This window comes from Trypanosoma cruzi, genomic scaffold (assembly GCF_000209065.1).
Source record: "Trypanosoma cruzi strain CL Brener 1047053516697 genomic scaffold, whole genome shotgun sequence".
Classification (NCBI taxonomy): Eukaryota; Euglenozoa; class Kinetoplastea; order Trypanosomatida; family Trypanosomatidae; genus Trypanosoma; species Trypanosoma cruzi.
The window spans coordinates 179199-191989 of NW_001849550.1; the positions used below are offsets into that span (position 1 = coordinate 179199).

Sequence of the window (12791 nt, forward strand, 5' to 3'; positions counted from 1 at the left end):
TGTGGAATAATGGAGAACAGGGCATCTAGAGACCCTTTTGCTAGACTTATTCCGTGGGGCGCGGTTTGTAGTGGGTGCCTCCTTTTGTTGTTGGGTTTTTACTGACATGTATATATATATATTGAACCGCCTTGCCTTGTAGTTGTGTTCTGCCTTTGTTTTTTTTAAGTCTTTTTTTTTTTCTATCTTCTTCCTTTTCCTTAAATTCCTTCTCGCTACCTTTTGTTCTCGCTGCGGGCTGTGCGGCGCATCATTATTTTATTCTTCCGAGGGTGTTTTTTTTGTGTGTGTTTGGCTGAGTAACCAGCGAGTCAGTTTGCTGGGGAAGGGGGGAATTTCTACTGGGTTGTGTTCGTCGTTGCACTCGTCACATTCATCTGACACCCGCGCCGGTGACGCAAAAAGCGACAACGCGCATCAAGAGACAATGAAGATCACCGATTTTTCAGCGAAACTGCAAGGCCCTCCGGAGACGGAAACGTTGCTAAACTGCTTGGTAGGTGTTCTTCTCGGTGTCACACGAAGAAAAGCAACTGAAGGGCCGACACGAAAAGGCATTTCTACCTCGCCAGATGGAAACAGTGAGGCGGGAGTTATTTCCTCTCTCCGTAGCGTGAATCCCTCTTCGGAAGATGACTCTTTTGCTCAAGACGTCTATCTCAATGAATTATGTTCTTATTTATCATCGGGGACATCTTCGAGAGAGACGGGCGAAACTCCTGGAGCGTCTCCGCCGATTCCGTTGCCCTTGCCTAAAATTGGATCCTTTCAGAAGGCTCGGACACTTTTCACGCGTCTCGCTAAGTCTCATTACTGGCGTCGCAGGTTTTTGATTCCATTACTGCGCCGTTGGTGGCGGGAAGAGGGTCATTCTGTTTTTGGTTTTCTTCTCCTTCAAAGTATCACCGACGCGGTTGCGAGGGAGTTGGTGTGCATCCAATCGGATAGTGGGGAAGCAGTCATGGGGAATGAAGGACAAGAGACGTGTCATGATGATGGGATGGGAAATAACAAAAAGCTTCTTTGTCCAGGAGCCATGCAGGATTTAGAGGAGTTGCTGAAGTCTACAGGATCCTTTAGGGGTTTGTGTATTGGCGTTGATGCCATCATTCGAAATAATTTGAGTAATCTGCTGCGGTGTGTGAGAAAACTTCTTGCGGGAGGCGCCTGCAAGGATGAAAAGGATGCACTCACTGGGAGCGCTCGAGCTGAAATGGAGTGCCTAGTAGACGGTTCGACGAAATCCGTATTAAAGGATTTGTTCGCTTTTTTTTTCGGGACAATGAATGATGTGGAAAAGGCATTTCGTGAATCTGTTTGGACATTTTTAGTGGCTCTTCTTTCAGCTTACACGGGTGCTCTTATTCTGCTTAAGAGGGATACCAATTCCGATGCCCAGGACAATCTTTTCTTCTTGGAGGCTCAACGTATGTTTATTGGAAAAATGCAAGAACACTTGCGGGGATATCTCACGGTTCGTCTCTCGTCCGACAGCGTGGCCATGGGTAACTCCCCCGTGACGGTGCATAATGTTGTGTGTCGACAGTCCTTTTTCTGGAGGGCTTCAATGGAAGTGGAAATTGCAATGGAGTCGTTGCCACCTGCTTTCATATCAAATTCGTTAGTGGTGTCCTGGGCACGTAAATTGGTAGCTGCTGCATGGGGAAATGCGTTTTGTCTCGTACAGTCACTTGTGCGTGCACAGGAGGCTACTGAAGAGGTGCCGGGCACGGTGGAAACCACGGATTCCATTATTTCCGCTATACGCCGACGGCACCGTGAGCTGTCGGAGGAGCATTTGGAACGGCTGGTGTCGGCAGAGTTGAGATGCTTTTCCGGTACAAAGCGTCCGCGCATGCTTGAAACGGACGCTGTTGGTGACAAAACAAAGGGAGGATCAAGAACAGTGCCCACGACAGAGGAGACGCCGGCATTCGGGTTTTCATCATATGCCACTGAATATTTTCTAAGAACGTATCATCCAAGTTGCTTTGCCGTTCTGTCGTTGGTAGAACAGGACACCCTTGTTCTTTTGTTGCGTCAACTGTATGCTGTTATTGTCAACAAGGAACGTGAGGCGATACGGCGTTCTTTGCTGACTGTTATTGTGCCCGATGGCAGTAACGTGACGGATACTCAGAAGTCGCTGTTGCAGTGGCATTTACATCATGTTCACACTCAAGTTGTGCAGGCCCTTGGGGAAGACGCCTTACTGCTGATGTGTTTGTTGCATGCTGTATTTATCTTTCTTGAACGTATTGGGAAGACAAATCTGAATGTGTGCGATGTTCTAAGCGACACACTTCTACCTATTCTGGCTATGCTGTGTTCAGAACGCCACGGCGGCTTTGCTGAACATGAGGATGGGGAACAATACTACGAGATCCAGCAGTGTATTATGATGCTCCTTGCATCAGGTTTTCTTGTGCTACCTTGGTGCCTTCGTGGGATTCGAATTCGACAGGTTCTATACAATTATATTTGGGCGAATTTACGGGATTCTTTTTCTGCCGAAGAGGCTTTCACGGAGGTGAGTCATATTTTTGTGCAATATGCCGATGTTCTTAATCCAGCAGAGGATGCAGCGGCAGCTCTGTGTGGAGATCTTTCGGACGATCCTTTTTTGCGGATGCTGGCGTCTGAAGGCGAGGCGGCAACGACCACAATGGAGGTGATGGATGATTTATTGCGTTTAGAGACGCCTGTGCAATTTCCTGCACCCTGCGGCGCGTTGTTGCTCATCTCCATTTTTCGCACTTTGTCGCTTAACTTTTCGCGACTTTTTGCAGAGTGGGAGCAACAGAAACAGCATGTGCGGGAAGGTGCAATGGATTATTTGGGGCGGGAGGCTACATTCTGTACGATAAGGGATATTGGTGTCTTTCGAGTTCTTATCCAGTTGGCACATCGTATGGTACTAGGCTTTCAGTTGCAACCAGTTGGCTTACTGCGATTATGGCTATCATTTTTGACTCATCTCTTTACCCATTTTGTACCTCATTTGACTGAAGATGATGAAATTGTGCTGATGACATTACACACAAAGGATGGATCCCGGTCTCGTGCCGAGGAAGAACCACCACGACGCGCATATAAACGCTCGCCGAATGAAACCTCTCAGGGCGAGCTACGTGCCATTTTGGGCGAACTTCTTGCGGACCTTGCATTGATGCCCCTTGTGGATGCTGAGGCGGTTATGCAGTGTCCTGTGGCAGTTCCACACCGTCCTGGTAGCGCACAGTGGATACAGAAGCAAAGTGAGCGGTCACAGGATGTCCTCATACTGCAACGCGTGCTTCCCGTTCTTGTGCTGGAGGAATTGTGTTTTGCGCTGAGAATCCCCATCGAGGATTTGGACGAGAGGGAGGCGGATCAGGCGTTTGTACGCCAAGTGGGAAAGACGGTGGAGCAGTCTTTCTTGGGTGTACTTGGCGTGTTTGCATTCTGCCAACGCATGGAGCTTTTTGTGGTCCCGGGAACTTTTACGGACAAGCGCTTTGCAGAGTTGTTGCAAACTCTCTGGTTGGCGGTGGAGGCAGGTTCCATGGTGATGGCGCCCACGTGATGTCTTTATCATCTGTTTTTAACAACAAAAAATTATTATTATTTTTTTTTGGCGTCGCTGTTTTTTTTCCACTTTGTTCCTTACAATGAAGGCATTGCATGGGAATACATGGCAGTTGAGGCGGCACGAAATGCTTGGCACCGCCTGCGCCAAAAATGGAATAAAAAGAGGGGTGCAATGTGGACTCAATGTTCTTTTTTTGCTTTCTAGCGTTTTTGCTCATTTGTTTTTACACCTATTTTTTTTTTCTTTCTTGCCCCCTTTTCCCCTTTTCCATTGGCTCTACTACGAAAATAGTGTTGTGGGGGACCGATGAGGACGGGTAGTGTGCAGCTTGGGCGTCTTTTTTCGCCATCTCTTATCGGGAGAAATCGTTACTGTACGCCGCATCTGCAGCAGGCAAATTATCTCCTGCCTTTTGTTGCGGGGGCCTGTTGTAGCGTGGAGGATGCGAGACGGTTGTTTGCTCGTTGCTGTGGTTGCTATCATCACTATCGTGCGGAGGGAGAGGACGAGAGTCACGGTGGTGACAACTCCACCGACACGGAGTCCGTGATGGAGGAAAGTGTGATGTCCTTGCAGCGCCTTGGCTTGATCTCGCACACACACGAAGAACAGGCTGTCAGGGGAGAGTTGCAAGTTCGAAGGATTTATCGTGAGCCCATTATCACGATCAATTTGCATTCCATCAATGTGACCTCTTTACAGAGAGGTGAGAAGGAGACGGAGGCGCTCTTTCAGATGTTGCACGGTGTTATCATTCCTCTGATGTTCTCTCGTCTTGCGTCGTCCTCAGCCACTTCTCCAACAAATTGCAGTCCGCATTTCGAGGAAGAAGTTTCAGCGCAGTTGTGCTTTTCTTTGCTGCAACAGTCAAGAGGAACCTGCTCAAAAGTGAACGACACGACGTGCCGATTTATGGTGGATTTGGTGAATGAGGCTCTGCTTCTTGGGGTTCGTGAGCGGGTACTGTTCCCATGTGGGGGTGGTCTTTTCCGCTTGCATCGCGAAATGACGCAGCGGGTTTCACCGTGTTTGTTGACGTTTCAGTGGTGGTGGTGGCGGCGAGTAGATTCATTTTTGCGACATGTTGTAGCAAGCCGTGCGGCAGGCAAGGATGTGGCGTCTGAAGCCATGATTGACGCGGCGCAGGAGCGTGTTCGTTATTGGATTAAAAGGCGAGATGAATATCTCCCACATTTTTTTTTACACGCATCCATGGACGATACCATGGCGTTGGTGGCGGATGCTGTGCGCTGTTGGGGTGTGCCTCAATCTCCCGTGCAAGGGCAAAAGGCATTTTCTGTGCCCAAGTGGAGGCTGCAGTTGTCCGATGAGGCCAAGGCATCACTGGCGTTGGAGACGTTGAATTCCATCAGGTCTTGTCTCGTTCGGCGTCCTGCAGGCATCTCTGTAGATGAGCTATCGACACTTATTGCCTGGTCTACAATATCGAGCCTTCTTCAAAAGAAAAGCATCTTGAAGACATTGAATTCGTTTCCTTCTAACTTTGTTGTAAAGACGGTCCAAGGGGTCACGGTGGCGCAGCTCCAGCTTTGTTTGGGTGAGACCAATACTATTAACGCCACGGAGGCAAGAACGTGGGTATTGGGCAGAAGAAATGAGTCCTCTGATACCACTGTATCGTTTCTTCAAGAAGTCGATTTTGTCATACGATCCGTGTTGTTTCTGCGGAAGCGGCACCTGCTTGAGAAGAGAGTGACATTTGAAGATTTGCGTGCGGTTCTTCTGCCTGAAAAGGACATGGAGTTTACAGACGCTTTTTTAGAAGTTCTGCGCCGTTATGATGTTGTGACCGGCTTAGAAGCAGAGAAGCCTGTCTCGTGGCTTTCTCTGCAGCAGGAGAGGGTTTTTCTGTCTTCACGAGAATCCGTCGCGCTGAAGGCGATTGAGGCCTCTAGGAAGAGAAAAGGAAGCAAATATCAGCTCTATGCGGAGGCAATTAGTCCTTTCCTTTCCCGGTGTAGTGAAGAGGCTACCGCAGCCGGAATTTCTGACGCGTCTATGCCCATTGCTCTCTTGGAACGTTGGTTACAGTCCGATCGGCTCTTGTTAAATCGAGCAGATCTTTTTAAAATGCTGCGTGAATGTTCTTTGCCATTTGTCATGGATGAGAAGGCGCAGTCCATTTATCTCGGACATGGGAAAATGGCAGATTTGTCTCAATGTGCTGTGCCACCGTCTCCAGTAGATCCGATGCCCTCAACGTTACCTCCACCCCCACCGCCGCTGCCGACGCCCGTAACTCCATTACAGAAATTAACGTTTGATTCGCAGCTTTCCCGTGCATTAAAAGGACAGCATCCAGACGCTCTGTTCCGTTTTGCTGAGGCTACAATACATGCGGTGTTTGGGCTTATTTTGCCTCTTGTTTCTGTTCCTTCTGGAATGCGGCTTCAGAACCTTATTCGCCGTGTGCGCTGGGGATCTGTGGCAGCAACGCTTGGCGTCCTCCCATCGTTTTTAGAGGCATTTGATGGCCTTTTTTTTGATGTGTTTGTTGATACCAGCGGGCAGATGGAGGATATGGTGGTGACAGCGTATCGTGGCCATGTAGGGGCTTGGCTTCTTTATGCCCGTCTGATATCACGCCTATTCCCAACTGACGTGAACATCCCGCTACGACTTGTTGCCGAGGGTCTATCGTGGGGTGTGTGGTTTGCCCCCCGGTTTGGTGATCTTCCCACGCTTCTACGGCGTGTGGGACGCTCTTGTCGAGAAGGATATCTTCTGGCAAAGAATGAGTGTACTGTTGTCCCATCCGCGGAGGACGATGCGGCGCTGTGGGAAATTTTAGAAAATGTGAGACGAGAAGAGAAGGATGAGCAAAAACCGCATAAAGTCTTGACGGAGATTCGGCCGTACTTATTAGTCAAGCCGACATGTCTCATTCGATACATGCGTGGGAATAAGGAAACTGACAGCAGTGGCGATGACATGTGGATGCAATATGCAGAAACCGCCATTCGACGTTTTCCGTTGTTTTTTCAGTGGAATACTGCTTTGCAGGGTGCGACACCACTTCTGCGTATTGCGTTGAAATGCGCCCCCGCACCTGATGGACTTGCCGCTTTAGTGGAAGAATACGTTTGCCCCCTTCTGCGACAGCGCCCTCAGGATGGTACCAGCATTGCGGAGTTGGATGATCGACTTGGGTGGTCCCGCGGCAACTTTGATACGCATCCCGCGAGTTCACGTGCTCTTGGCGTTGTTGCCAGTGGAACTTCGCTGTATGGTATTTTGCAACGGTACGTGGAGGCCGTAGATCCGCCGCGGATTTTGCTACAGCGGGGATCAACACGGGCAACGGAGCATGAGAGTGTGATGGTGCGTCCCAATACTTGTATTTATCGAAGCCCAGAGGACATGTTACTGGAGGTAAATGGCCTAGAATACATGACAAATGAGAACGCGACGCTTCGTCCATCGGGGAGACCCGTCTCTCTTTTTGAATTGTTGGCGGAAGAGCAAGAACTGCAGGGAGGGGAAAATGTCCCAAGCCTGCCCCGAACAGAACAGTGGCGCGTCTCGTTGCAGTGCAATGGAGAAAAAGCCGCTGAGTGGGAAGTGGAGTTGGCAAATGGCAGAGTTGACGTTCTGGTCTGGTGTGAGTCGTGAACACACGACTTTCTTAATTCCTTACGAAGGTTTGTATTTGTGTGCCTGAGGGAGGGAGGGAGAGGAACCATCAGGTACGATAAAACTTTTTTCTTCTCGATCGTTGTGCAAATGATACGGTTGATAATATTGTTGCCCTTAATGTCATTTTTTATTTTTTGGTTGGTGTTTGCTGTCTCCGCAGGAAGATAGTGGGCGCAAAAGGAGGAAGGGGAAACGGAGGGCAACAATAGGGAGATAATTGAGGGGGAGTGGGAGGGAGGATGTCCTCCAAGAGTGGAAATGGCTCCCGGGCGCCAACAACCCGAGCATCCACCTCGATGCCTCTTTACAACACCGCAGTGCACTCTTCTCTGAACCCGCGACCGGTGATGTTGCGTGTACCTTTGCTCACACCGAGTCGCAATGAGGCGGAGGACGAAAATGCGGATGTTGGTGAAAGCCCCTTGCATGCGGCGGATCCGCAATGTGGCCCTGCCACAGCAATGGACAGGAGTAGTTGTTGTACGAAGGCAGGACGGGGTGCGGATGTTTGTGAAGGAACCGGCTTGAACAAAGGCGATGCAAGAATTTTCTTAATGTCACCGCGATCCCTTTGGCCACTTTCAGCAGGAGTGGGCGTGGCAGAAGGCCGTGATCAACGCCGCGTCACAAAATCAACGCCACCGGTTTTTTGTAGGCGCCGTAGTACTCTTGTGCTATGCTCACCACGACCATCCCCGCCGAGCAAGGGCGGCGTGGGTGTGGAGCGTCCTGATGAAAAGGAGCTCCTTCCTGCCACCGTGATTACTGATGCTCCAAAAATACGGCTGAGAACAGGTGGTGACAATGATCGTGTGGAGATAAAGGATATTCTCCCTGCTGCCCCTCCCCGCCGCAGGGTAACAAGTCCCCTTCAGCATCTCCTGGTCTACCAAAATGAAGCACAGCGACAGATGCAGGGCTCTTCTGTAGGTCATATATGCGGTGTTCAAGGGAGCTCGACACCCCCATATGGCGTTGCTGCATCTACGCCGTTCTTGGAGGCTGAACTACAACGACCATCGCCTTTTGTACAAGGAGGCGATGTGCATTCAGCTAGTGATAAATGCCGTATTTCGCCGACTTCTCTTCAGTTTTCCCTGCCTCGCGACGACAAAAGCGATTCTTCCACTGATACTTCCACTTTTGCGGCGCAAATGCCCTTTATTAACACTCGACGAAGCCCTCAGCGGAACTGGATGTCTCCCCTCCCCAATAGCAGGGCTGTGTCTTCTCTGGCAATTGGAAATGAGGACTGCTCTACATCAGAAGAAGATAATGGAGACAGCAATAAAAAGGCGACATCACAACCGGTTCCTTGCTTTGGTCCGGTGCCATCCGGCATGATGACTCAAGTTGCCGGTAAGGCAAGGGATAACGCTCGATCGTCTCGGGCCTTGCGCGGTTCCCTTGCTCCTTCCGCAAGACCCTCTGACACGGTGGCGAAGCATCGAACTCGGCCAGCAATTCCGGCAAAGACCGATATCATGAGGGCATTTCATGTCTTGGAAATACAGAAGAAAACGCTGGTGCTGATGGAATGCGAAGATAAGCAGCGTCGTAAAATCATTAATAAATACGTGCACGCCACACGTGGTATACTCGTGAATTATACCTTTCGACGTTTTTTGATTCTCGCACAGGATGAGACAGCGTCATCTTCTCTTTCACGTAGTCGCAAAGTGGCATCCTCTTCTTCAGAGGCGGAAACAAGAAGGCGAACAAGCGAGAATGTGGCGAAGAAGGAAGGAATGAAAGTGACGACTGGTTTAGAGGTGCCTGGTCCACTGTCATATGCTTTGATGCGAGAAGGATCCGGCTCCTCTTCATCAAGGTCATCCAGATGGCGTAGTGCGGCTTCTGGTGCCAATATAAATGCTCGGGAGTACTCAACGCCTTTTTCTACAGGTGGCAGCCCTAACGTGCAACAGTATCGACGAACGGGGAAAGAGTTAACTGCGAAGGGGTGTGTTTCTTCACGTTCCACCTGTGAAAATAAATTTTTTTCTTGTGCGGCGCCTACCCTTCCTCTAGAAGTTGGTGAAAGTATGAAGAATATCCACCATGCCATGCGCCGTTTTGAGGGGCAAATTCTCCGTCTGCTTTCGGCAGAGATAAGATCTAGACAACGAGTGGTAGAAGCGGAGGGTGAAGCGTTTCATTTCCTTTTAATTTATCATCGTCTTTTTGAGACGGCACTGCAGCCTTCTTTTATTTACTTACAGGAGGCATGCCACTGGCAGAGCATCGTGACGGAGGCAACTAATGCATTTCATCGCCTACAATGTGTTCGACATGATTGTGAGCTTCAGCAAAATATTCGGAGTGCTCGTGTTTATGCCCGAAATGTGGCAGCGGTGGTAGAAGAAGAAACTCGCATCCGCCTCATGCTTATTCAGCAAACAGAGTCCCAGGAATATCATCGTTTGACACAGCAATTTCATTTGGGTTTGGCAGCACTTTTGGAGCTGAACATGTGCAGCCAGCGACGCTTTCTGCAGGAAGTACGTGAAGAGATGGAAACCACCGCAATCCAGGAGATGCGGGGTCGAGAGGCGTTGTGGACGGAAGAGCTCCGGCAGAGAGGAATATTGTACCGATGTTTTGAGGTTGAATATGGAAATCATAAATTGTGTCATTTGGATATGCCACTCTCCACGCACAGGAGGAGGGAGGAATTGGCTGTGAATGCGTCGATTGAGTTAAGCTCCATAATGGGTGGGAACGACGACAACTCGTGTCTCAGCCACGTGGAGGCTTCTTCTGCAACGCCACTAGAGGTCACGATAGAAAATGTAAAAACATCCTCAACCGTGCAATCTGTCAAGTGCGGTGGTGCTCATCTTTTTGCTATTGCCACTGGGGAACACGACACTGCCCGAGATGCATTCTGTTTGAGGAGTGGGGAACAGGCTGCACAAGTGGAACGCGAGTTTTTCCAGTGGAGCTCGACATCAAACACTTTACCCACCACGACGAATAATACGACGACAGGCTCTGCCACAGTTGTTGTGGGCGGTGGATCTCATTCTTTACACAACACTTCAATAGGTGAAAATAGGAAGCCGCAGACAGCATCATCGCCGCAGCCACAGACTGTTTATTGCCCCAGTGCTACTTTGCACTCGGGTACATCTTCTCTTCAGATTAATTCCGTTGCGGGGGAAAAGGGTGATAGGGGTGAAAAAAAAAGTGTCGATGCATGTGTTGACGTTCCCGTTCGAGTGCATGGAGGAGATGTCGATGCGTCCATAGAAGTATTGGATTTCCCTGTTGATTCATCGGGGTTGCAGAAATCAGTGTCATCTAATTCGATTTCTAAGTCGTTGCGCCGTGACGTTGCTGTTTCGGTCAATATGCGTTCACTTGACACCTCACGAAGTGGAATGGAAAGTCATGCGACACCAATGAACAGGCACATCGTTCCGTGCTCCTTGAAATGCTGTGGATCTCGCAATGGAGCACGGTACGATGCCAGTCCGTCCCCTTTACCTCGAAAAGGCAGGGGTCGACAAAGAATGGTGTCGTGCGGAACCCAATTGACCCCACCTACTAGACGCCCTTACAGCGACGATGTTATCTTTGATCGAGCGCCGCATCGGATCTCTGCGAAAATTAGAATTGAAGAAGTAGCGCCTTCGAAAGCAATGACAGGGTCGATGAATGAATCATTCAATAGAGCTGTGAGCACAAATTGTTCATCATTCGCATCATCCTGCCAACGAAAAGTTGGCGTGCAAGAGAAGAGTCGTCAAGGGTATGTAAAGGAAATGGGAGGCGGTGATGAAACAATTGAAAGAATTGAGAGCATTGACGACACCTGTCACACTGCAGTAGGGGTAGATGAACACGCAACACATGGGGGTGAGGAAGCATTTCTTGTTGAAAATAATTCAACATCCTCTCATAGTTCCAAAGCGGTTCACCCGACCGAGAAGGCTGTAGAACTGCAAGAAAGGAGGAAGGGTACATTTTCTACGGGAACTGCACGGCGTGAGGGTGACACGTTTCCTGAATATTCTCTCTCCACCATGTTAGAGAACACGGCAGCTGCGAGCGTAGATCTTTACGAAACGGATGGTCGAATGGTAAAGGAAAATCCCGCTCTCACGGCTGTGGAAATAACCACTGTTTCCTCTCCATCTTCATGCAGTCACAGCGTGAGCGCAACTACGGGATTGAATGAATTATCTGATGGGGATGCTAATGGCGATAATTGTATAAATGACGAAGAAGACTGTGGTGGTGAGTCTTATATGTCTCCCATTGTGGTACAAGCCAATGCTTTTCAGGAAACAGTGAGAAACACTGTGGATGCCTACTACCCTCCGCTTAATTACATGCGTCCTACGATGTCGTGGCGGAGACAACACGAAGGACTTGAATGGCCAACAAGGCTTCGTCCTTCGCAAGGACGTAGCCGTAGCGTGACATCTAATTATAGCCTGCGATCAGGGAATGAACGAAACTGGAAAGAAAATACTCTAGTTCACTTGATACGTATCCCTTTCGAAGAAGGTCCAGGTGTATGGGGAGATGTCGAGATGCCGCGTAGGCCATTTGGCTATGATGCTTTGGGAAACAAAGCCTACGAGATGACAAATGCCGTTTGTTGCCGAGCACCCGTCACTACCACCATCTCCTCCTCGGCTCGAAGAAGAGATGCGGCTTGTCGATTCATGGCGGAGGGATCTACAAGCCGCAGTCCTTCACGTGCAAGAAGTTCAATTTCGTGCCACGCGAATGGCACCCCAACAGCAGAGAAGGAAAACCAGGAGTTTTTTGAAGATCCCACGACGCTGGAGAATCTTTGTGGAATAGTTGGGCGGAAATTTGTCGTACCACAGCATAGAATAACTGCTACGAATGCTGGCAGGGTATCTACCACTAGAAGATTGAGGTCGATGACGCCTTCGTATGTTGATGCTTTTTATAAACTTGACCGTGAGGTGGTGGGACGTAAGCGTTTTCTTGCTTCTCTGCGTCGTGGTGCGACACTGCGGGAGTCCTCTCGGAGAGCAGCGACAACTCCATGTCGTCAGCATTCCCAACATCCGTATCGACGCAGTGATGGTGGGAACATTAGTGGTCGTGGGTTGACTTTGTCTCCAGGTACTTCCTGCATGAACTTTTCTTCTTCCCCGTGGAGCCCGAAACCGAAACCGTGGCGTTGAAAGGTTATATACAGCTATAAGTACATGTATCTTTCCAGATGCACACACAGAGAGGGAGACACACACATACACACGCACACACTTGCACTATCACGTACAATGCGTTTTTTTTCATAAATATACATTTGTCAATTGTCCATAATTTTGTGGCAAGCCAAGAAATGTGGAAACTTTTATTTCACTTTTGCAATTTTGGTTTGATTTGCAATACAAAGTCCGTTTTCTACTCGGGCGTTTAGAGGCGGGAAGTGGTGGGGGATTATTGGAGTGTTCAGCCCCCTGTTTTGCCGTACAGCTGCTACAATTTGCCAGGAATAAACCGTTTAAGGGTAATAATAACGTGGAATTTGAAGAAAAAGTGCCTTTTTTCTTTCTTTTTTTTATTTTTTTCG

General features: G+C 49.2%; 3 protein-coding genes across 3 annotated transcripts, besides 3 other annotated features; all 3 read left to right on the plus strand.

The window, feature by feature from the left end:
- Positions 1 to 12791: part of a sequence feature (heterozygous, non-Esmeraldo-like haplotype) that runs on past both edges of the window.
- On the plus strand, positions 428 to 3565 carry Tc00.1047053508153.870 (hypothetical protein, conserved; the record flags this gene model as incomplete). Its single annotated transcript, XM_817039.1, has 1 exon — positions 428 to 3565. One exon carries the CDS (start codon positions 428 to 430, stop codon positions 3563 to 3565), a length of 3138 nt encoding a protein of 1045 aa, XP_822132.1.
- Positions 3592 to 3615: a sequence feature (AT_rich).
- Tc00.1047053508153.880 (hypothetical protein, conserved) lies at positions 3878 to 7204 on the plus strand (the record flags this gene model as incomplete). The annotated part of the gene is made up of 1 exon (XM_817040.1): positions 3878 to 7204. The coding sequence occupies one exon, from the start codon at positions 3878 to 3880 to the stop codon at positions 7202 to 7204; it is 3327 nt and encodes a 1108-aa protein (XP_822133.1).
- Positions 7468 to 12399, plus strand: Tc00.1047053508153.890 (hypothetical protein, conserved; the record flags this gene model as incomplete). The annotated part of the gene is made up of 1 exon (XM_817041.1): positions 7468 to 12399. The coding sequence occupies one exon, from the start codon at positions 7468 to 7470 to the stop codon at positions 12397 to 12399; it is 4932 nt and encodes a 1643-aa protein (XP_822134.1).
- Positions 12763 to 12791: part of a microsatellite that runs on past the window's edge.